This window comes from Aspergillus heteromorphus, assembly GCF_003184545.1.
Source record: "Aspergillus heteromorphus CBS 117.55 chromosome Unknown BO70scaffold_26, whole genome shotgun sequence".
Taxonomy (NCBI): Eukaryota; Fungi; Ascomycota; class Eurotiomycetes; order Eurotiales; family Aspergillaceae; genus Aspergillus; species Aspergillus heteromorphus.
In genome coordinates, this window is record NW_020290431.1 from 477,769 (window position 1) to 502,446 (window position 24,678).

Below are 24,678 nucleotides of genomic sequence, written 5' to 3' on the forward strand. Positions count from 1 at the left end.
AACCGCTTCACTGAACTCTTCTTCTTCCCTTTCACTGCCATCTATTTGAACCACCAGTGCGAAATTCACTCCTCTCGGGGTACAAATCTCATGTCAATGTGATTGCACAATACTGCCCACTCACTTGGACCTGGGTGACCCCGACTTTCCGCTCCTCTAGGAAGCTCATCTGATCCGGTGTATGCAGCAAGACGGCTGGCGCATCAGATGTTTTCTGTATTATTATCCGGTTTTAAGTGTCACTGCGCATTGGAGCTGAACCGCACTTTAGCCTTTAAACTCCAGCTCTTGTCTTTGTATCCATCATCCACGCCAACTCCCACCAACACATTCCTCTGATCTTTGCACCTTAATATGTCCGAACTATACTGCCCCCTTCCTGCCACAGACCAGGATATCTTCCGCTTCCGATGTCAATATGGAATAAGTCTGGGATCGGTGTTTCTGCATGGCCCGTGGTCGAGGAGCAGCAGCAGCAGCAGCAGCAGCAGCAGCGGCACGCTTGGCGAGGATTCTGACAGCCCCGACGAATTGCAGGCTCTTAAAAAGTTGGTAAAACAAGCGATTCAACTACCCCCTCTGTCCGCGTCTTGCTTTCCCTGATGGAAACTGAATGATGGCTCGAAATGAGCAGGTCGATCGCGTCTCATGGTCTCGAGCAAACTAGAATGGAGTGGGAAGCCCCCTGGCTCCCTGTTTTGACCGACGACAACCTCGCTTGGCTCAAAGATGTCGCACGATGCAACACCATTCGCTTACCCCTAAGTTTCTACTCCCTGGGACCCTTGTTCTGTCTGGAAACAGCCTATGAAGGGCTTCCGTCCCAGGTATATGCCAGTTGCTGGAATATTGTGAAACATTTCATCGAGAAGTGCCGCGCTTACGGTGTTGGTGTTCTCATTGACTTTCATACTAGCGCTGGTGGCACAAACCTTGCTGCCAACGCGGAAACCCGAGCTATAGCTAGAGATTGTGTCGCTTTCTTGGCCCAGGAGGTCACTTTTCATACGCTGAAGGGGGTGGTCGGGCTTCTAATATCTTCGGACGACTACACTGCCGACTTGTGTCAGTGGTATCAGGAGATTTTCATGATCACAAGTGCCATTGACCGTTCCCTGCCTATATATATCAACGACGGTCAAGAACAAACCAAACAGCAGGCCTTCAAGGGTTGCACGGACAGCCTGGATCAACTCAAGAGAAGCGTACTGAATGGCACCGCTGCGATGCCCAAGTCTCTAGCAATACCTCAGACAGAAGTCCAGGTGAAGGCTCAAAAGGCCAAAGCCAAGCAATCCCAATTCCGAGAGAAGGCATCGTCTCAGACGAGTGACTCTTGGAGCACACATCAACGCGGAAGCTTCAGCCATGGCTGGGAACTAGGATATAGCGATGCGCTACAATTCTTCAGCGCTGCCATCCTAGGCATCCTGCCTGATCGACCCGGTGCAGATAAAATCGACTCCCTGGAACCCTGGATCCAACGGCGCAAAAAAGACCTAGTTCCGGAACAACTCGACGAGGATCCAACAGCATGGGAGGATGGACTTCGGCGGGGGATAGGCGATTTTTACAAACTCATGGAGATATGAATCACCCGGTTGATGCTTGCGCAGATCAGCGATGGTGGACCTACATGTACTTACGAACGAACCGCTCTCCACATGCCAGTAGTAATAATTCATAATCCATAATGCATTTTTGCTTTTTTCTATATACTAAATGGAGAGTTGTTAATGCAACCACCTTCAAACGCCAAATAAAGACGGTAGCTTTTCCCAGTTACCCTTCTATAATATACATACTACATACATCGTTAAGAAAATTCTATTATATAATGGAAGAGAAACGAAACCACCACAGCCACACAGACCTCTACCTAGGTAAATTACAGCCGAGCCCTATCCAACTCAAACGCCAAAGCGCACGCGGTATTGTAGAAAGTATGGAAACTCTCCTGGATAGCGTGATCCTGAGCGGCCAGAGTAGACTCACCGGCCGCCGCCGCCGGCATGTTCATATTCAGAAACATATTCGTATTTTCGGCGGCGTTGAACGGCCCACTCTCATGGAAAGTATAGTTGAGTTGGTGGTCGAGGAACTCGTACCGGTAAACACGGGTACTCCTGATATCGCTCACGGGGAGGAAAGTGTATTCGGCAGAATCGGGGGCATCGGAGGGGAGGAACTGGCGGGGAAGGGAGAGTTGGATGGAGGGGGGAAGAGGCAGATCGCTTTCCGCGGAGGTGCATCTCGTGAAGAGATCACGGAGGCATTCTTCGAGGGATTCCAGGGGGGAGGGGTCCGAGCCAGAGCCATCGTGGGGGGTTTTGAGAATCTCGCGGGTGAGCTTGCGGGTGAAGCGGAGGTCGAGCCCGTTCTCGGGGAGGAGGAAGTCCAGGTTGCTCTCGAGGAGGATGGCCTTGGCGCTGCGCATGACGAATTCGGGCTCGTGGTCGTCTTTGGCGCGGTGGGTTGTCTTGGCGGTGACTTCTAGCTCCAGTTGCGGGAAGACGTGGGCGTTGAAGGCGGATGGGATGAGACGGATACGGTGGGCTTTTTGGTACTCGTCTATAGGCTGGGGCTGTAGCCCGCGGAGGAAAGGTGCGGCACGAGGGATGTCGGTGGAGAAGGTCCGTGGAAGGGCCATTTGGCCCAGTTTAGAAGCACTGGCTGTGCTCTCTTCGGAGTTTGGCTTGCGCAGGAAAAGGCAACTGCCCACGGCGGCGGTGATGGATTCTTGGATACCGGTGTTGGGGGGTTGGCCTGCTCGAGAGGGGGTTCGTTGCCGTCGGAGTAGCTTGAGAAGCTCGTTCGATAGGCGAGTTGGATGTTTGTCGAAGAAGGGGGTCTCTGATGTATTGCTCTCGGTGGCATGGGTTGCCGGCAAGCCCCATCGGAACCATTTCTTTTGTTTGTCGAACCATGTGAGGTTGTCCTCCGGGTCAAAATCGTGGACCCAGAATGGCTCCGCGGGCGATACATAGGTGCTGAAAGGTGCGAGACGGGCATTTGCGCTGTGATAGGCGAGGTTCAAGACCCGGCGGGCATTGTCGGCATCCTGTTTGTTTTCAACAAGGTAGAAGATCTTATCGGGAGGCTGTGTAGTGTTTTCAAATGCCACCGCATATGTTTTTGTAATCCATGATAGGAAATTCGGCGTAAAGATAGCGTTGGCGTTCGTCACAGAATTATCCGGCGGAAGACTGATATCTTCCTGTCGAATCCTAGCAAGGGAATCGTGTACAATCTCGCTGATCGAATCACACACTTCCTGCTTTCCGGTGATTCTCACAAGGCCAAGGAAGTGGGTGACATCGATTTTCGCTTCGTACAGACCGGCTAACTCTTCGAAAGAAAAATGCTTGGAGCTGAGGAGCAGCGATAAAGAATGGGCAGGCAGATGGATATCACGCTGACCAACTTCATCAATAATTCCGAGCTGCCAGCAATCGCGAAGAATCTTCTCAGCAAGAAGATATTTCCCCTTGAGAGCCTGCGCTGCCGCCACTCGTTCGGCAACACTGCCTCGGGAACCAAGTTCGGTTTCAAGAAACTCCGAAGTCCCAGGTGTCCATTCTCCCATCTTATCTGTGTTGTGATCGAAATCCAAGCCAATCCGCACCCGGTTATACTTCCCCACCTTTGTTATATAGTCCGTCAGCTGCCGAAGGGTGAATGACGATCCGAGTGTCTCTCGAAGGGTCGTCCACTCAGTGGGGGTCAGCTTGTCAAGTGGTTGAAAGTCGGAACGAAAACTCTCGATTCGATTTTGTAGGACATTGTTATCGAGATATTCATCGTCTTTGCGTAGCTCCTCCAAGAAGTAAGGAAGGGAGCCGTTGTCAGATTTTGTCACCTCTTCGGGTTCGTTTGTTCTTTCTTCCACTTTCGGGGATGTGCGACCCTTCCTTTCCTTTCTGACCCATCGTTCCCTGACCAGTACGACCTCAGCGGCGCCTCCTAGCGAGCCCACGGACAGGGGTACTTTTAGACCTCCTTTCGGGATGAATGTACTGCGACGGGGAGTTCGAGGACCTCGTTCATCATTCGCTTTCACATCGCCTGCAGTGGTATCAGAAGGGATGGTGTCATGCGTGTTAAGATCATTTGTGGTGGTCTCGCTTCTGGTAGCATCACTTGTAGTATCATTTGTGGTATCACTTGTGGTAGCATCGTTTGCGGTAGCATCATTTCCAGTGGCGTTACTCGCGGAACTTTCGAATCGGGCGGAGACATTGCGCCGGCGCAATGATGGGGAGAGGGGACTCCCTCTGCATTCCGGAAAAAGTCGGCAGCTCAGGAGCCGTGACGCTCTCTTTGAGGACCGAGACAGCATATGGAACAAAAGGCAAGGTGCGCTGGTCGAAAAAGTCCGGCGAAGGCAAGTCGAAGCCCGAATTGATGCAATCTGCGATCCGCGCTAGTCTTCAAATGGACTAGTCTGGATGCGGCATCCAAACCGCGGATCGGCCTCGGTTCATGTCGTGTACTCCGTACTCATATAGATATGTAACCAGCAGTCATCAGGGGTATTTTAATGAAACTATCTAACACACAATGACTAGGTTGGGTCACTCCTTATCCATGACCTCCCAGCTCCGCAAGTCCTCCCGCACATCGAACTCGGACAACTCGAATTCAGTACTACGATTCTTCCAGACTTTCCCTTTCGGATTATCATAGAGTTGCTGCTCAATGCTTCCGGCCTTTCGTGCATGGTTAATCGCTGGCGCGAACTCAGCCCCCTTACCATCATTTCGGAAGTGATTGCTTGAGGAGCTCCTTGGCCGTCTCTCAAAGCTAGGGGGCGATAACCGACTCTCCAACATAGCTTGCTTTACGCCTAAGCTTCCACTGGCAGACAACCGTTCAGATTGATGTTCGACGGACTTCTCTGCGCGGGCATCATGGTTGTCGGCCCAGCTAATGCCCCCCGAAAACAGTTCTTCGATCAATTTATCCGCCGGTAAATCGTCAGCCCGAGAATTCCAAGAGGCGGCCAAAGTGCGACGATACATGTCTTGCATGTCGGTGGTTTCTCGGTTCTGGCTGTTGATGGTCGGTAGGCGGCCCAGTTCGTCATGCTCGCTTTGTTCAGAGGATACAACGCCTGCGATACCTCCGAATACCATAGCTGACTTCAGAGGCGGCCTGGATGTTGTCAGCAACAAGTTCTTGCGGGGAACCGCATCCTCCTATAACAAAACATACGTAATAAAATTCCGGTCCCCTTCGACTTGGCGTATCGCGATCCCGACCTTGAGCGTGCTGTTGATCTTGCTATCCTGCATTAAGTACCTCCGTACAATGCCCTCATCATCATCGCTCTTGTCCACATATTCGGACAGGTTGAGTCTGATCCTTCCCAGGAGATTCTTCTCGTTATTTCCCCCCGATGCAAATTCCTGTATGATCTCGAAGTAGAGCTCGCATTCGTGAAGGGACTGGTTTCGGTCAATAGTGAGCCTGACCTGCAGGATCTTGTCGTAGTTCCAATATGCGCGGTGGTCTACAATGACCGCCTTATCCGTATGACCATGATGTTCGGGAGCACTCGAGGATGGTAAGCGCCATTTGACGAACGCCGTGCCGCTCATAAGTGGGACATTGTTGAGGTCGATGATCTAGAAGAGCCGAAGACGTCAGCAAGTACTATTTCCGGTTGGAACCGGGGAAAATGGGGCCTTACCCGTAACACCAACTCGAACCTAGGCTATATCTGATATTCGCATCTTTAATACTTCCGTGAACCAAATGCGATCAACTTACTCTGCGGTTCTTGGGGACTAATGCGGTGCGTTGTTAGTGCGAGGGCCAAGAGATACAGACATGAGGTCATCATTCGGGGAAGTGAGTTCGATAAGGCGCAAAGCGTTGTGGGGGACGTACCAAAGGCCTGCATAGCTGGCAAGCTGGGATCCAACAAGGACGGTCTCAGGTCACTTGTCTTTCATCAATTCCAGCCGATTTGATAACATGACATTGTCTTAGTAGCGCTGCTGGTCGAGACCCTCTTCGACTCCCCACATCTGGTCGGAAGGCGGCGAGTTACCCCTGATGGCAGAAAGTGACCGCCTAGAGAGACTCAACCAACGGTGGGCAAGGTAAAGCTCACCTACGTCGCTGCTCTCGTATAAAGAGGTGACAGTCATTTTCCTCCATGATACAAATCCTATGAGCTCAATTTCCATGGCCTCGTGGTGCCGGAAGATATCTTCCGGCAATACCGAGCAGTGGGGGATATTGTCTGATCATGTGACTGTCTAGGGCGGTGAACCGCCGCGATGGCAGTAATCGCGACAGGCAAATTCTCAGGAATGTCATTCAACACCTTGCGCAACAAACACTAAGAAGCTCCTGATCGCTCGAAATCCATCTGGAGGTTTCCCCTTCATCAGTTCTACACCAACATGGATCATCAACTCCCCCTCTCCCCGCCTTCCGAACCGATACCTTCCCCCACAGCCTTGCCCGTCCCGCTGGACTCCCTCCTCCGCACGAAACCAATCCACGACCTGCTCTCCGAGATCCGTGTTCCGGGGGAGCTACCACCGCATAAGTATCATCCGGTTACCTGTGTTCCTATTGGCGAGGATGATGTACGCGCCCAGATCGACCAACTACGCCAGGAATTCTCGTCGCCAGAAGCGGCATTGAAAGAGCAAGAGCAGGTTGCAAAAGAAGTAAAGCAAAAGCTGGAGGACGCGGAGAAGAAACGCGAAGAGGTCCAAAAAGCTATGGACAAGAAAATCAAGGAACGGAACACCGAAATGAAAGTTTTATCGAAGTATCAGGAGGTCAAGGCTTCCGGTATCGGATCTTAAAGCACCACTCGCATCAGAGAATACAACTTTAAACGAACTACACGGAGATTTTCGGTCAGGAACACTTTGCAGAAGATTTACTTTCCGGCCTCTTGCTGGAGAAAAATGTGATGATGCAGAACGTTGTGCGACCCCAATAAACGGACCACACCTGCATGGACTGCAAACTCCGGCTTTTGCCTACCAGTCTTCATCCGCTGTGCTGAAACCAAGACGCGGCGAACGGCACTGAAGGATCAAGCCCCTGAGGTAATTATTATCCGGGGCATTATAACGATACCACCCAGAACCGGGTTTCTATCTCTCTGATTCTGTCTCAGTGTTCTGTTCAACCCAAGAGATCTGGACAGTTTGGTCTCATTGCTCTCTGCGAGACTTTCAGACATAATCAACTGCAGTATATGTACACCACTTCAAAATCGTCAAAACAATTACGGATCAAGCTAGTTTCACCACTCAACACGGGCGTTATCAGATTTCGAGCTATGGACGAGCTATTATTAAAACACCCTCTGTACCAGACAATCGACGACTTCAAGCGTCGCGAACATGGAAAACATCAACATCGAAGCGCATAATTAGTCATATGATTAAATAAAATGGTTGTCCTTCAATATATGCCCTGATTATTTTGCGGCTCAACGCCCTCACAGCGAACCCAAAACCTTGACTACAGCGGGAAGCAGCTATGCACAGTCAGTATCTTTCTGGACTTATCCCGACTCTGTAATGAAGGGTACTCACCTCGGAAGCGTCCTCGATGAGGACTTGCGTTTCGTTAATAAACTTCGTGGTCAACAAATTGTTGGCATTGCCAAGCAGGCTGCCAACCTCTCCAAGCATTTCAGGAGTAAGAATGGGTGACACTTCATCAATCAGGCCCTTTGTTTCGTTGACGAAGCTAGTTGTCAACAAGTTCGTTGCATTGCCTAGGAGGTAGTTGACCTGGCTGAGGAGAGCAGGAGTGATGGCAGGTGACACATTATCAATCAAGCTCTGGGTCTCGTCAACAAACTTGGTCGTCAGAAGCTTGTTCGCGTTGCTGAGAAGCCCGCCAACCTCGCCGAGCATGTCAGGGGTGAGGATTGGTCCGATATCACCAATCAAGGCTTGGGTCTCGTTGACGAACTTCGGTGTCAGTAGGTCATTGGCGTTGTTCAGCAAGCCCGCGACCAGCGCAAGAATGTCAGGCGTCAGCACCGGCGAAACTGCGTCGATCAAGCTCTGGGTCTCCTTGACGAAATTGGTCGTGAGAAGGTCGTTCGCATGACCAACCAATGTCTGGGCTTCGCCAACAAATCCTGTGGTCAACAAAGAGTTGGCGTTGGACAGGAGATCGTTGACTTCCTTGAGAAGAGCCGGGGTCAAAATCGGAGCCACGGCGCCAATCAATCCTTGGGTTTCGTTCACGAATGTCGGCGTAAGGAGGTCGTTGGCGTTATTCAACAAGCCAGCCACGAGGCCAAGGACACCAGGTGTGAGGACCGGAGAAACGGCGCCAATCAGGCCTTGGGTCTCGTTCACGAATGTGGGCGTAAGGAGGTCATTGGCGTTGTTCAGCAAGCCCGCGACCAGCGCAAGAATGTCAGGAGTCAGCACTGGCGAAACTGCGTCGATCAAGCTCTGGGTCTCCTTCACGAATTTGGAAGTCAACAAGCTATTCGCATTGCCCAAGACCGAGCTGATCTCCTTGAACAGCGCAGGGGTAAGGGAAGGCGAGATGGTATCGATTAGAGACTGAGTTTCGTTGACAAAGGTAGGCGTCAAGAGACCATTGGCATTGCTCAAGACCGAGTTGATTTCCTTGAACAATTCGGGAGTCAGAGAGGGGCCGACCGTCTCGATCAATGATGTCGCATCCTTGACGAAGCTTGTAGTCAGGAGACCATTGGCATTGTTCACAAGCGTGCCGACCTCCTTGAGCAAGTCTGGCGTCAAGATTGGGGATACAGCAAGGATCAATGACTTCGTGTCCTTGACGAACTCTGTGGTCAGGAGGTCATTGGCGTTATTCAGCAAGCCCGCGACCAGCGCAAGAATCTCAGGTGTCAGCACTGGGGAAACCGCGCTAATCAGCTCCGTTGTTTCCTTGACGAAGTCGGCGGTCAACAGGTCATTTGCATTGGTGATGAGGCCATTGACCTCCTTGACGAAGTTGGCAGTCAAAAGGTTGTTGCCATTATCAAGCAAGACGGAGACCTTCCGGAACAGCTGCGGGGTGACGAGGGGACCGATCGAGTTGATCAGCTGCGTTGTCTCGTTCACAAAGCTTGGGGTGAGCAGGCTGTTTGCATTGCCCAGAAGGCTGTCCAACTCGCTGATCATCTGCTTGTTCAGCAGCTTGTAAGCGGTGTCGATCAGACCCTTCGCCTGGGTGGTTGTCGTGTCATCCAACAATATCGCAACGTGGTTGAAGAAAGACTCCACGTTCTTGAGGAATGTCGGCGACAAGATGCCAAGAAGGCCATCAATGCCATCGCCAATGTCGGTGAACAGGTTTCCGGATGAACTGGTCGCAGAAGCAGCGGAGCTCGTGGTAAAAGACTCTGCTGGTGCATGTGTCGCGGTAGCGCTGCTGGCTGCCTGGTTGTTACCACCTCCGAGAAGGCCGTTCACCAATCCTCCTATGAGATCTTCGGACTGTGAAGTAGTGGTCTGGCTTGAAGGAGTTTCTGCGACCAGGCCCGGATGCTGCACTGCAGTGATAGTCGGCTGCTGCTCAGCTCCATTCACCGATGGCTGCTGGTTTCCGGATGCTTGCTGGTTGCCGACGGCTGCAGAAGGTTGCTGTGCATAGGCGCCGGCGCCTTGCTGGTTGGTACCGACTTTAGCGTTCGGCTGCTGCTCGGTTCCGGCCGCCTGTGCTGTTGCTGGTGTCGCTGCAGCTGCAGATGGTTCTGCTGCCGCTGTCCGTACTATAGCATGATCCTCCGGCGCTGCACTCCCCTGTGCCAGAACACCTGCTGACGAGACTCCAGCTGGTGTTGCCAGCGAGGTGCCGGAAAGCAAAAGGGTGGAGAGAAGTGCGGACGAGAAGCGCATGTTGAGGATATGCTCGTCACAGTGAATGGCCAGCAATCGACGACGGAAGGGTTGGTTCCAGATCGGTGCGGATTTCAGAGCTCCTTTATTCTGCAAGTGCACGGGAACTACCCGTGCTCTACACACTGGCCCAATTATCGAGGCAAGGCCGAGGGCAGTTCCTGACCCCACATGCGAAATGACTAGGACATGCTGGAGCGTTTCGTCCTAGCCACGCTACGGAAAGCACACGGCGTCATCCCTTAAGTTTGATCTGATAGGGGACATTCCTTTTTGGTTCCTGATCGTCTATTTTGGGCCTCTGATGAGGATCCGAACTGGCTACCCTGATCACCGCAGGAAAAATATTTCCGCTGAGCAGCACCGAACCGCGTTGCTTACCGTTAGGGTCTCTTAGCCCTGCGGGGGCGAACGATTGGGAGAGGAAATTGCGAGTTGCGCTTATGATCACGTTTGGGCGCTTCGTGTGGCTTAATTTTCCGTCCATGGTTCTGGATGCCTCGGTGATCGACACGAACGCCTATCGCTTTGGGCCAAGCGAGTCATTTGACAACTTCTATACTGCCTTGCGCCTATTGGGACTGGCATGTTGCAATTGACCCATTGATCTGTGTGGGATGCAAGGCAGTAATCGGCTGTGCTGCGGGAGGTCAGGATTGGCTCCTGACCTGGGCACCATTGAGATACAACCAGTCCAGATCCTACTCTTATCGCATGGCCGTGGTTGTTTCCCGGACTCGATTTAGCTACAACCTCCGGTGCGATCCTTTACTTAACCATCTATAGCAAATGCTTTCCCACTACATGTGGCGGGGACGGGTGGCACGCTCATGGGGACTTTCGGGTAGAGAGCTTTGGTCTTCAATTATGGAGATCGCTCACCCGCTAGATAGACATCAGGGACGCCCAAGCGCGAGTCCCTGACCCACCCGCAGTGGAGAGGTTGCACTCGGAAACCGCGAGACACGAACGCAAGGGGCAGTTGCTGTGCCGGGCGATTCGGCGACAGGCGTGCTCGGTAGCATGTGATGCCTTGATGCCCTTGGAGTTGGCGGACGGCAGGCAGGTTGGACGGTTAGGCGGTTTCGCTTTATGATTTAGTTTCATGATCGACGGCGACCATTCAGCGGGGTTGATTGACTCCACGGTTCCTGGACCACACGCAGGGGTCCTTGTTTGGGTCGGGGAAATGGGGCAGCGCAATCCTCGCCGTTGTCCGTTGTTAGACCCCCCAGGGTTCGCCCTTAACCCTATATTCAGGGGTGCGCGAGTCATTCACATAGCCGTCCATACAGGACAATAGAACATCTGCCAAACGAACTGCACCAGGATTTCAAGACCACGAACAACGAGATAACACCATCCCAGCACGAATATGCAGGTTCATCCCTTACATGCTGCTGTAGTAGCGATCCCATCGACTTACGCATGGTCGCGTTGCTGCTACTTGCTACTAGGATAGTATTAACTTCTCCTGTAACACTCGGGCCATCTCCCACCTCCTCTCCGTCTGAAAATCCAGACTCACCCACCCGTCATACATAACGCCCAGCGATATCAACCTACTCTGAAACCCCGACTTATGTCATCGTTCCCGGATTCACTAACTAGATTGCGATCCGCAAGGACGCCAGTAGATGAGACACCCGGGGGGTGGAATGTGCAGACCATCTGTCGAGTACGGAGAGTATTTTACTTAGCATGCTTGTCTATCTAGTTATCTACTGGGCACCGTCTAATCACCAAGTAACTGACCCTACTGGTTCTGGTAAGGAAAGGAAGGGGGAGGGGGGAAGACAGTCACTTGACGGCTCCAGCTCAGGCTCAGATCCTTCCTTTGTAGTTCGTACGGAGTACCTGAGTAGTGTTAAGTTGTGGATATCGGATCCGCAAGGGCAGGACAGGGCAGGGCAGATCTTTCTCCCCGCGTCATTCGCACCACATACAACAATATCTATCAACCACAAGAAAACAAGATAAGAAGCTATCATTCTAATGTGATAAATATAGCCACTCCACTCATCCACGGAATCATCCAGGAACAAGACGCAAATCCGATTTATTATTATTATTATTCTTCTTCTTCTTCTTATTTTCAAAGTCGTGTGCTGCGGGTAAGGGTTGGGACCAAAAATCAGACCGGAGAAGGTTCCGTTCCAACGGCCCCAAACCATAAACCAAATTATGGAGTCGCGCCGCCTAGACGATCTGATTATTTGTGTGATTTTTTTGGGGGGGGTAAGAGGTCGTGGCTTCTTTTGGTGTGGCTTTGTTTCGTGTGGAGGTTTATATTTACTTCTTCTTCTTTCTCTTTTTTTTTTTCTGTCTGGTTGGTTGGGGGGGCTGGTGGTTCTGGAAGATGAATGGATGGATGGATGGATGGATGGATGGCTTTAGGTGCTGATGTAGATTAAGTTGGGTTTTGACCTTAGATAGATGAGAATTTATATTTTGATTTTAATGCTGCCGGTCATGTATATAATGTTAACCAACAGTGATGGTTATCTAGTCTAGGGTATATGTTGGTCATCAGGAACAGGAATAGTCCCACTTCAGGGTCCGATCTGATACCTCGAGGAGAATGTCATATAATTAGGGCCGGTAGCTTTTGCTTCCGCCAGTGGCACTCTGAAACCACCACTCGGGTGGTGATACTAGACATCAAGAGCTAGGTATCCAGGCTTGCTCCTTTTTCTGAGCTCTCTCCTGGATGGGTTTCTGGTTAAGACACTCCAGTCCGCACAGCCTACCATCAGAATTGCTTAGCATTGCCTGATCGATGTCTAGTGGGATGGTGTTTAGGGGGTGAACTTCTGCTGAGATATTATCCGGCCGTATACTGAAACTGGTTTTCTCTGATGCCTGGGCCTATCATTTCCTGGAGAGTGTTGGTTGTGGTGTCAATGGGGTATGGTTTGTATGCGGTGAAGTTGGCATTTATTCACTAGTACTTGATTGTCATATCTTCTCTTGGCTTGCTAATGTTTGAGCGACTATCTGCATTATGTCGAGGGACACAGATCGTCAAACAATCACTCCAAAGACCTATTTCTATCAAGCCTGCAATAATACGGCATCTCCCAGGTACAGAACAAACACAAACTATCCCCTCGACCACCATCCCTCAAAGATCTAGATGCCAATCCCAATCCATCTACCCTAACAACAAACATCTAACTCTAAGTCTCACCCCCCTCCCATCCAAAAATGAGCCTATTTTTTCCGACCCGACCCGATCTGCAAGATTGAAACATATCCGCGCCCCCAAGCCCATTCCAGATACTCCAGGCCTATCTAGACCCGTCTATAGACGTTAGCTCGGACCGAGTGCTGAAAAGGGTATATCGACATCGGATCGGAAAAGTGTATCTGTGAAACATGACACTCTTTCAAGGTCCTGGGTGAAATGAGGTTCTGTTAATCTGTAGTGTTGTGTGCTTTGCTATATTGGGGTTTGGGTTGGTTGGTGTGGGTAGGGCCTGTTTTTGTTGCTGTAGGGATGGGGGTCATGGTAAGTGTCATGGATCTATGTACTTAGTCAAGAAAAAGGCCACTTGAATGTTTTTCCGATGTTGAATGCATCCTCATGCTCCTGACGAGTCGCCTGTTGCAAGGAAGTGGGAGAATATAGAGTCTACTACTACTAGTAATGTGGATTGTGCAATATACTATTCTTCAGGATATCCAAGTCAGATTTGACGGCTGGTCATAGTACCTTATGATAAAGAAGCTTCTTCGGACGAACACATGACAATATACGGGCTTATCATGGTGGATATAAAATAATTTGGATATCAGATGTACTACTGCATATGTTGCAGAATAATCATGTGGGAAATTTTCAAGAGCCTCATACGGATACTTCTTCTTACGGCTATATAAAATAGACTGTGGCTAAAAGAGTTGCTCGTGAGGAGAATTTGTGATATCTGGTTCAATTTCTATAACTGCTTCAATTATATATATGCAATGCTTATATTTATATGGGCTTACTCAAGTCTTAATTAAACATTACTCACTGATCTAGGACTAGGAGGATAAATATTGGACCATCCAGAGGTGAGAGAATGGCGAGCGAGTATTGGATAACAAGCTGGATACTCTCCTATTTTAATGCTCTACTCTTAGAAGGAGATATTATGGCATCTGTCAATTTAGATGTATGTTCAAATTATTACCACATGAAAGTAAGTGCTGTATCTAAATTCTCAGCATGTTTTCTGCTGCTCCTGTACAGTAATAAACCGGTGTATATGCCTTAACCAATGTATTCATATTCTGATTAAGTGCTGACATCAGCTCTATTGTCCTGTCAATAGACCTGACAGATAAGGTGACATGAAAACCTGTTCAATGAACCTGTTCATGGGGTGTTGGAGTGGCACAGCTGAAGGCAACCGTTGACCAGTGGCTTCCAAGTACTAGGATAGGGGCAGGTAGCAGGAATGTAAGTGAATGATGATGTCTCACAGCCGCAACGTTGAAGTGATCACCCATCACCCAATGCTTCCTTCCTTCTTGGGCTGCGAGCATACAAGAAGCTTTCCCCAAAGTACAATCACAATCTGCCTCATCTCGACGAGGGCCTGGCCCCATCCCGGTCTCTTCCTGCAAGCAAAGTACCCGATGCGACGACGGGACTACTGTACTCCGTCCCCAGATAGGCCTGCCCTGGAGGATAAATCCGGCCGGACGCGATGCCTATGAGATCATCGCGACAACTGCTGGACTGATCCAGGCCAGGCCATGTCCCCCCCGAAGCGGTTAGACGAGCAGGTGACCAAACCCATATGCAGTGTCAGCACGCCCCCAGTGGGTCGACCCCCCCCTTCACCCTCGCGCTCGGGCTCACCATGAGGTTAAAAGCAGCCCAAGATAGATATCCCCCCCCCCCCCCCCCCCCGGCAACATGCAGGCCCTCCCACGGCTGACCCCGAACGGTCCTCCTCTCCCCCCCTCCCTCGAGAACCTGGAGATGTATGCCATCTGATACACGGAACAGGGATTAGCCTCGTCAAGGCCGCCCATATTGGCCAGTTGCAGGGCCTAAAGTCTGACCTGACTTCCGAACCAGAGAGGATGGAGTCGGCGCTTAAGCAGACCAGGTCAGGTAACGCATGGTAATGATGCAGGTTGCAGGTTGCATTCACCACTAGCGGTACAGAGTCCCAATTACCAATGGAGTCATCCCAGACTCCATCCGGATGGAGATGGATGATGGGTCTTTCAGCGCGTGCAATGGTTGCAATCGTTTCTTCAGGGTTTCCGATGCTGTGCGCCCCTCGCAGCCTCTGGTCGAATCCCAGAAATCTCGCATGGAACCTTCGACGATCCGGGCCTGGTTGTTTGTTGCTTCCACTTTTTTTTTTTCCAGCCCGCTGGCGCTGTGCGAGGGGAGCTGATCGGATTCAGGGCTGCCTGCCGCCTGCGGGGGTTAAGCGCTAAGCTGCAGTCATGTGAATTTCAGGTCTGCAATGCGTTGCGTAGAGTTTTTTTTTTTTTCTCTTCTGCCTTGATCTTGGTACAGTACGGAGTAGGTAAGTAAGTACCTAGATAGATAGTTAGTTACCTACTTCGTATAGTCCTCGCACCCCCCCCCCCCCCGCTTACTTGCCCGCTTACTTGCCTAAGTATACATCCGCCCACATTACCACCAGTCACTATCAACTAGACTAGTCGCATACGGTGCAATTTACTTGGTTAAGAAGTCCCTCTCGGTCCTTTGTCCTGCTCAAGCCCTATTTATTCTCCGTCATGATGTCATTGTCGCCTGCAGAAACTTCGCCACAGTGATGTGGCTCAAGGCGGCCGTGACAGCTGCACCGGTGAGGCGCAGCAGTCGGCCATCGCCGACGCAGCAGCAGCATTTGTTTGCATTTGGCCTGCTGCCTGTCTGTCTGTCTGCAAATCCTGCATCGGTCCTGCATATCCTTGCTTTTCCGTCGGTTTTCTTTTTTTGTCTCGGGCCCTCTATCCATCTTCGCCTCCGTGGAGCAGTCTCACTCTCATCAGCCTTGCCATGCCACCCTTACTTAGTCAATGTATCGGGTAGGGTCCACGATATGTCATAACGCGGGCCATAACGGTCCTTCGAACCTCCAGCATCCAATGTGATGAGTCGCCTGATTTCTAGTGCGAAGCTGACGACGCGCTGGTTGCTTTGATGCCACATCCCTGCGCCAGACTAGCGGACCATCAACCGACTCCAGTCGACACCGACAGAGCGATGCGCTCTGGTATCCTTCCTTCCCTCATTCATCCATCCACATCCACCCAATCTGCTCCCACGCTCGGTGAGTGTACACTCCGCCACCCCCCCCCCCCCCCCCCGTCGAATCCGCTGCTGGGCGCGTGCTGAGACCGAGGTAGCATCCCAGCGACGACGGCCACAATAATGCTTGACTCCTCCTGTCCTGGCTGGGTTGATGTTCGTCCGTGGGGTCGCGCAACGTCGGATATAGGCGATGTTATGACGGCACCGTCCCTTCTGTGCAGATTATCCCAGCCAGTCCCGGTGTCGCCGGGCACCTGCTCCCCCTAAATACCGGGCTTGCGCGTTGGTTTGCCACAATCCACGGCGTCGGAGCCTGTGCCTGGTCCAGGTAATATCTCCAGCCCGCCGGGTTACCTGAGCCCCTGTTTATACGAGCATAAGCCAGGGCTCTCGCTCTCAGTCCAGTCAGCCATGTCTCTTCTAGCGGCAGGCCTGCGGGTGGGCCAGCGGACGAGTCCTACCTGTCAGGACTCAAGGTAGGTCAGGGCAACGCGAGAAGCGCATGCATGCAGATCGGGGGGAGGGGGGAGGGGAGCAGAATGGCAGGATGATCCCTCCTGCGCTGCCTGTACTGCCTGTAACGACCAAGTATCGTTATTATTTCTTACAAGGACGACCACGGCCTGCGTCCGACTGACTTCCCTTTCCAGAAGGTCTGGAGATGACCGCCGACCAGGCCCAGTCCAATGGTAGATCGTAGCAGGGATCTCAGCTGCGGCGTACGAGCCGGCCTGTCTACCTGTCAGCGAATCTGAGGTCAGAAGAGGCCCCTTCCCAACTTCCCTGGCCCTTTAGCTCGCCCCACGACGCTCACAACCCCTCCATGATTCATCAGCTGAGCGATGAGGTCTTTTTCTTCCCTTGCCCGAGTGGGACTAGACGATCCGGATAATGCTGTCAATTGGGACGACCTGCCCGGGATTCGTTTCATTTTACGCAGCCAGTGTCTGTTCCGTGCGGTGTGCGCCATCCATGGTTCAAGAACGTTGTTCTATACGGACTTATTCTGTTTACTTATTTGTCTGCGGTGGTCTGCCCCGAAACAGCCGGTTGGAGATCAACCAGACATGCGTGAAGCCATACCTACACGGATAGAGAGATAGATCCTCGTGGAGAGAGAATCCGGTCCCGGCGGAGCAGCTGCCAGCAAGACATTGTCCATGTTCCGTTCCATGTCTGGGTCTACCTCCGGGATCGAGTCGGTGCTACGGTCCACGCAGCACTGGCCAATGCTTTTGTGGAACCCTCCACGCCTTTCTTCCGATAAAGCGTCGACTTGCTTCGGTCGATTTATTCGGATTAGATAGATAGATACTTGCTTATGTTGAACCATCATGCTGGAATCCGGGCCCGGATTGTCCACCTACCGACATAAGTATACGACGTCTGCAGTGCCGATAAGGGTGCATTTGCATTTCCCCCGGCATAGGATAGGATACTTAGGTAGGATACATGCACAGTAGTACTACTCAGGTTCCTACCAGTCTGCTGTGCTGTTAGTTGTGAGTCATACCGCAGGTCAACTGTGGATTCATGTCTCTCCCACCACGTAAACTAACAACAGAATATGCTGGGAGGACGGTGAATTAACTCTTCCGCGTATCTGTCTATCTCAGTACCGGGCACAGTACACCGCAGGGCGCATATTCAAGTAGTTACTCTGTAGTAGTAGGTAAGAATCCTTTCGCTTCTGCGTGGTGGCGTCACGGCCTTGGGCCACTAATCAGGGCCGCCGGGAGCGAAATTGCCCGCTTTGGGTATTTTAAGAATGCCACTAACTCGGATTAAAACCCGCTTTGGGTCTCCCCCTCTGATTGCTACTGAGTATCCGTATCTAGTACGGAGTAGATAGTCCTCATCACTCTGACTCTGACTCTGACTTTCTACTTTCTATCCAAGTAGATACTTAATAATATCTACTCATAGATACTTACTACTATACTATGTAGATCCTAGGCAGCTGGAAGATGTTCACCCCAGCTGAACTCGGCTCCACAGGTGGCGGAAACCCGCGCCGGCTTCTGTTGGATTACTGGATTGGGCCGTTACTGTTTAGAAACTTACTGTTAGACTCCCTCCAAGCCAAGCACAATCGGATGATCTTCACAGCCAGGATGAATCAAGTGGGGGGCGTTGTCTTGAAATGGCAACTTGAAGAACTTGAAGAAATAATAGATGGATAGGATTGACCCCTCCAGCTGAAGGAAACTGAATCTTATAATCGCGCGATCTATCCGATTCTGTTTTCTCCGTCATCCGTGTCTGTGTGTCTGTGTTTGTGCCGGACCAGGACCGTTTTCCAGGAGCCGAACGAGATGCATCCGTGCATGCATGTGGATTGTGGACCAGCCAGCCATCCATCATCCATCGGGGCTTAGCCAGCCCTCTTTCATGCCCATGCCCACGCCCACGCCTTTCTTTGCCTCTCTCTGCAGTCTGCCTCTCTTCTTCACCTGCGGTGCCTCCGGGACGGGAATCGTAATAGTAATCACAAATCCTGATCATGAATCGAATGCATTCTGCAGACTGCAGACTGCAGACTGCAGCCCGCGCCTCAGTCCCAGCCCCAGACAGAACAAACCCAGCTGCCCAGACGGCCCATAGTCTATCCACCCACCTGCCTCGCTCCGGTGAAACCATCTCCCTGTCGTCTGTCTTTTGGCACTTGCAGTTCAGTTCGGTTCGACTCACTCATACTAGGTAATCAGACGCGGGCGGGAAGTGTCAGTAGAGCAGAAAGTCTGGGTCGTGCCGGTGACACGGACGAGGCTTCTTATCCCACCGTCACCGTCGCATGTTCAGACTAGTATAGTACCTACCTAGTACCCCGTACCTAGAGAGAAATCCAAAATACACAGAACAGAGTACAGAGTAGGTACTAAAGAAGCAGACAGATAGACAGATAGATCGATGAGATACCACCGGAGAGGGAATTATCTCACCCACTACTACTATCCGTACAGAATACTTAATTAGGTAGATAAATAGATACCACCTCTCTCTGTCTCGTCTCTCCCCCCGCCATTCGACCGCCGAGGAACCATCCGAAACCAACCCTCATCCAAATCAAGGTCGCAACAACGCCTCCGGGGGGGGGGGGGGGGGGGGAACTTACGGGACTTACGGGCGCCTTGGTTGAACTCTGCTGCGATGGTTGTTCTTTGTTCACGACTTGTTACTGAACCTGATTTAACCTGTGAACTTACTTACCCTGCCCTGTATGTAAGTAAGTATGAGTAATGTACACAGTATGTAATAATTATTTCAGTCGTTCAGTCCACCACAAGTACGGATTGTGTATGTAGTGAGTCCGTCCACAATCCACAATCCACACAGTCCACACAGAACAGATCGGTCTACTCTGGTCTGGTCTGGTCTGGTCGGTCTAAGCTAGCCCCGTTCTTCTTGACTCGGGGACAAGACTGGGACATGACATCGTTGGATCGCCCAGTCGAGGGACGGAGCACTTGCCCGTCCGCCGTTCCCTTTCCCCCCCCCACCTCCCGGCGACGATTCTGGTCGCCTGCATCCTTGCCCCGTTGCTGAGAGGGCGACAAACTAACAGACTCGGAGGCTGCGCTGCGCTGCGCAGTGCAGTGCAGTGCATTGCGCACGCGCGCGCCCTGAGATCGGACGGGCAATCCGGGCGGTGGCCAAAATCGTCTTTCTTTCTCTTTCTCTTTCTAGCTTTCGCTTTCGCTCTCCCTCGCTCTCGTACCATACGATCGGGATTCCGCGTCTGCATGCGAGGAAGCAGGGATTTTTTTTATTTTTTTTTATTTTTTATTTTTATTGATTTTATTTTTTGGGGTTAAAAAAAAAGGGAATGGGGGAAAAAAGAAAAGAAAAGAAAAGGAAAACGAAAAAGAAAAAGAAAAAGAAAAAGAAAAAAATTAGAAAGTCGCCGGCCTGCATCATTGGGGACAGGCACAGCTGGACTGGACCTGTCTGTGTGTGTGTGTGTGTGGACTGTGGACTGTGGACTGTGGACTGTGGACTGTGGACTGGACTGTGGGCAGGAAAGCAAAGGAATGGATGGATGGATGGATGGATGGATGGATGGGCGGATGGATCTGTCTTTCTGTCTGTCTTCCCTCTGTCTAGTCTGTCTGTCGGTATCAGCTTGTACGCTCATGGTTTGGTTCTGATTTTCGGGTGTCTCTCATGATTACTACGTACTTAGTAGTACTTTGCTTAGTTATGATCGGAATTAAAGATTATAATTCTAATTCTTAATTCTTATTCTTTCTACTTATGGACTCTGCGTCTGGTTCTGTCAGAATCGAAACATCACATCTTCACATTACCTACCTCCCTACCTACTAGGTAGGTAGTTGGTTATATTGTTCTTTCAATCCTGCCGTTTCCTTTTCTTTTCTTTTTGCCTGTCCCCCCGAATAATAATCGCTCACCTCTGGGTGGTTGTATAAATCCACCCCATCAATACCTAACCCACCCACCTAACTATACTATACTATACTATACTATACTATACAGTACTGCCTGTACGGCGACTTGTTGACTACTACATCACTGCCTTCCCTTTCGGGCCACCCTCGCCCCTACTCACCTCCTCCTCCTCCTCTGCTTCTTCTTCTTCCTCCCTCCTCCTCTTCTTCCTGTTCTTCTTCCTCCTCCTCCGTCGACCCTCAATCTTTCTCTCGTCGCCGCCATTCCTTTCATCTCCCCCCTCCTTCTCTTTCTTTGCGCGTTCGCCCACACAGTAATTTGATCCTCTACATCCCACCCACTACCACCCCCCATCACCGCCATCTCTCTCCACTCCGGTTCTGAACGGTGGGGATTTTAGTCTGCTACTACCAACCACCTCGATCCGGCCAGGCAGGCTCCCCCGATTTCCCTTCGTCTATCTACCCGTCGTCGGCTCTCCCCACCTGGAAACCTTCGCCCTCGTGACTTCCACCACGGAGCGGACTGTATTGGGAAAATTCACTCGCTGTGGGCGAATGTCGCCTCTATGCTCTTTTTTCATCCGATCTTATCTCTCTCTTTATTGATCCGCCCTTCCTTTCTTCGTTCTTTCCTTGTCAAGTCCTCCTCCGTCTTTGCCCGTTCCCGCGCGGTATAAGCATGCCCACCGTCTTGCTGCCCTCGTCGGCAGCCGCATTTGCGCCGCGGTCGTCGCCGAACGTGGTGTTGAACGCCCGCATCGAGCCGTGGCTGACGGCCACCCTGAAACGAGTCAACCGCGTCAAGCGACCTCTGAACAACGTCACCCAGCACACCAGATGCCTCACCGAGACGCTGTCCTCGTCCAACGCCATCTGGACCCTATGCTCCATGATGTTCCCCAAGGCCCCCGATGTCGACCTCAGGAAGGACGACAACCCGCTCATGGAGGCCTTCAACTACCAGATGATCCACATGGAAGCGTACGTCGTGCACGTCGACATGGTGTCGCAGAACGAGGTAGCCTTCAAGTTGACCCCGGAGACCATCGAGGCGCTGGTCGACTATCACAAGGACATCTACTCCGTCGACACCGCTGCCAACACCTGGGACTGGCCCGACAAGACCGGCCAGCTGAAGAAGCTGCAGGAGGAGTTCGTGCAGGCGGCCAACAAGTTCGTCTATCGCACGGCGGCCGTCGCGCTCGAGGGCCTCGAGGAGGACGGCGCCGGGGAGCTGCTTGACGGGCGTAGCGAGGATGCGAAGGCCGCGATATCCAGCCTGTTCGTCCCCTTGCTGCCCCCGCCGCCGCGCGTCGTCGATGTGCTCCGTTCGACGCCTCTCCTGCCCAGCTCGACCGGACCGACCACTTGGTGGCAGGAGACAGTGCCGCAACCCCTGCCGATGGACTCGTGGAAAGTGCTTCCGTCCAGCCCGGCCACGACCTGCGCCGCCGAGCCGAACCCCAATCTGTGGACCAACCTGAGCTTCACCGACGCGCAGCTCACCTCCCCGACGCCGACGTATAGCCAACCATACACCACCTCCCCGTACGTGTCGCAGTACTACACAGCGGCGGCAACATCGGCCGCCCTGGCGGCGCTCCCGCTTCCGAGTATGCTAGTGCAGCCGTGCAGCACGGTGGCGAATATGGCGGGGTTTGGATTGGGGGATCGGTACCAGGATTTCACACTGCCGTACGGGACAACAATGTAACCGGTCCATGGAACCAGACACTTGATGTTAACGGTCTCCCTGACTTCGCGTGTCTTTGGCCTAGATCGCAGGATCCATACCGACAGAACGAATGGCCCGCCCCGGGGCCCGGAAACACACAGCCACGAGAACGACAGGGGCCAGATCCCCACGGATACAGACATCAGACTAATTGGCATCAATGACGGCGTTACCTTGATTTGCGAACCCATGATACTCCACCTCGTCTGCTTTGCTTTGCGTTGCTTTGCATTTTCTTTTGATTCTCAGGTGACGACACCGCCCCTCATTGCACTTGACTCTTTCGTTTTCGTTTCTTTTGCCTTTGACAGGGCCAGCGTTTCGTTTTCGTTCTATCGCATCAAGAAGCGGCGGGTCGGCTGTTTGTTCTGCTTTGGGACTGTCCCGCGTTGAATCCCGCATATATGTCATGAAGACCTGGTTAGCCTCGCGGCTTGGGATATGATTTGGATGAGGAATGTTCACTTCGTTTCGTTGTCGCGGAGTCGGAGGACATGCTGTGCAATTGTCCTCCGACGACACCTGGCTTGTTTGGTACCGGTACCTGGAGGCAGGTGAGCTGCGGCGCTGGGGCCCTCATGCATCTGAGATGTGTGTTGGCTGCAGAATTTGACAGCGCAGGCGACGGGGACAGTGAAACAGGGGTGGTCTCGTTGATCTGGACCGCCTGTGGCGGGCTGGGTCGGGTGCAACCCATTGGTCCGTGACCTTGGGGGCACTGTCTACGAGGCTACTCCGGTCGAGTTGTTCTCGTCGGGTGATTGTCTGGTAGGGTCATCTCCTATCATCCAGGCAGGGTTTGATACCTGGATACGCCCGTCCTCGACCTCACTGTGTGGGGCGGGGAGGGAATCGGATGCTGGAGGGCTGCGCCCAAGTCTTCGTTTGCTGTCGTTCTCTATTATTCTTGGAATTACTACGATCTCTCCTGAGTTTCCGTATTTGGCATGTACTTAGTCTGATAATCGACAAATGAAGGCTGATCGGTGTGCGTAGTTGCGTAGGATGTACGGGAGTGGGGAGATGTACGGGGGGAGAGTGATCTCATCAGGGGTCAACTGTGTTTATGTAAAAGAGTGTAACTAACTAGAGTACGGAGTAGCCGGGGCTAGTGTGGCTCTCCCGGGAGAGATGACGTCAGGGAGGTAAGCAGGCCGCAGCTGGAACGGTCGATAACTCATGAATGAAGGACACCAACACCTCTCGTTTGTATCCTGCGAGTACCTCCCTCTGCTGTCTTCTTCTCTCCGACACACCACCGACCCCATCCATACATGCCCACTACCACCAAACAAAGACCAACCACCCAAATGTCCACCTCAACACCAGACGATCCTCCCACCCTGCAAAACGCCCTCGCCTCCCTCTCCCCAACAACCTACACCTCCCTCCCACTGACCTCCCCGCCCTCTCTCCGCTCCTACCTCACCACCCTGCGCACCCACGCCCACCTCATCATCGACTCCGTCCCCCACGACCCCCCGCCTGCTTCCTCCCACGCCAACTACGCTGACCAACCCGCCTCCATCCTGCGTCCCTGGCCCTCCTCCTCCTCCAATTCCAATTCCACGCCCACCTCATCCTCATCACCCAACTCCAACTCCAACTCCAATTCTACCTCCAGTTCCACCTCCAGTTCCAGTTCCACCCAACCCCCCCCCATCTCCGTCCCGGCCTCCGCCCTCCCCCCCTCCGCGCTCAATGGAGCAAGCCCGTCCGCGTGTCCAACACGAAAGACAACCCGCTGCAGATCCCCATCTATAAGTGCGCGGGGGACGACGGCAAGGGGCAGTGGTTTGCGCGGAGGAGCGTCCATACCGGTCTGGAGTTTGGCGTCTGGAGGGAGAGGTTGAGCAGTGAGATGGGCGTCACGTTGAGGAAGAATCAGGAGAGGGTGAGGAGGGGGAAGGTCCCGGATCAGGCGGTTAGGGGGATTGGCGCGGAGAGGTTGGTTGAGGAGGTTGTTGTGGGGAGGGGGGTTGAGGGGGAGGGGGAGGGGGGAAAGGGGAAGATGCAGGTTTATCATGTTTCCGCCCAGTTTCCCAAACCGACGGCCCCGAGGGATTTTGTGAGTTTGATTGTTACGTGGGTTGATGAGGATGCGGATGCGGATGCGGATGGAGATGGAGATGAGGATGCGGATAGAAGGAAGGGGAAGCGGAGGAATGGGGGCAGGGAGTGGATGATGGTTTCCAGGCCCTGCGTGCATGACGATATGCCTCCGGTTCAGGGCTATATTCGGGGTATGTATGAGAGTGTGGAGTATATTCGGGAGCTACCCCTGGAGGAGCAGGATGGGGTGGATGGGGACGCAGTGAATGGGGATGGCGACGGGGAGAAACAGAGGATGAATCCCGTTGAATGGGTCATGGTGACGAGAAGTGATCC

At 52.4% G+C, this 24,678-nt stretch overlaps 5 protein-coding genes across 5 annotated transcripts; 3 read left to right on the plus strand and 2 right to left on the minus strand.

Moving 5' to 3' along the window:
• The first annotated feature begins 34 nt into the window (after nt 1-34).
• Nucleotides 35-1,714, plus strand: BO70DRAFT_364955 (uncharacterized protein). The gene is made up of 2 exons (XM_025543941.1): nt 35-548; nt 635-1,714. The coding sequence occupies exons 1-2, from the start codon at nt 355-357 to the stop codon at nt 1,590-1,592; spliced, it is 1,152 nt and encodes a 383-aa protein (XP_025396514.1). The 5' UTR covers nt 35-354; the 3' UTR covers nt 1,593-1,714.
• Nucleotides 1,715-1,888: 174 nt separating this feature from the next.
• BO70DRAFT_297789 (uncharacterized protein) lies at nt 1,889-5,600 on the minus strand (the record flags this gene model as incomplete). The annotated part of the gene is made up of 4 exons (XM_025539582.1): nt 1,889-4,038; nt 4,165-4,316; nt 4,579-5,154; nt 5,215-5,600. The coding sequence occupies 4 exons, from the start codon at nt 5,598-5,600 to the stop codon at nt 1,889-1,891; spliced, it is 3,264 nt and encodes a 1,087-aa protein (XP_025396515.1).
• A 598-nt stretch (nt 5,601-6,198) lies between these two features.
• Nucleotides 6,199-7,028, plus strand: BO70DRAFT_118530 (uncharacterized protein). Its single transcript, XM_025537933.1, has one exon. The coding sequence runs from the start codon at nt 6,414-6,416 to the stop codon at nt 6,825-6,827; it is 414 nt and encodes a 137-aa protein (XP_025396516.1). The 5' UTR covers nt 6,199-6,413; the 3' UTR covers nt 6,828-7,028.
• A 446-nt stretch (nt 7,029-7,474) lies between these two features.
• BO70DRAFT_355235 (uncharacterized protein) lies at nt 7,475-9,869 on the minus strand (the record flags this gene model as incomplete). Its single annotated transcript, XM_025541897.1, has 2 exons — nt 7,475-7,513; nt 7,572-9,869. The coding sequence occupies 2 exons, from the start codon at nt 9,867-9,869 to the stop codon at nt 7,475-7,477; spliced, it is 2,337 nt and encodes a 778-aa protein (XP_025396517.1).
• Nucleotides 9,870-21,234: 11,365 nt separating this feature from the next.
• Nucleotides 21,235-22,454, plus strand: BO70DRAFT_373481 (uncharacterized protein; the record flags this gene model as incomplete). Its single annotated transcript, XM_025544916.1, has 2 exons — nt 21,235-22,025; nt 22,127-22,454. The coding sequence occupies 2 exons, from the start codon at nt 21,235-21,237 to the stop codon at nt 22,452-22,454; spliced, it is 1,119 nt and encodes a 372-aa protein (XP_025396518.1).
• Nucleotides 22,455-24,678: the final 2,224 nt, after the last annotated feature.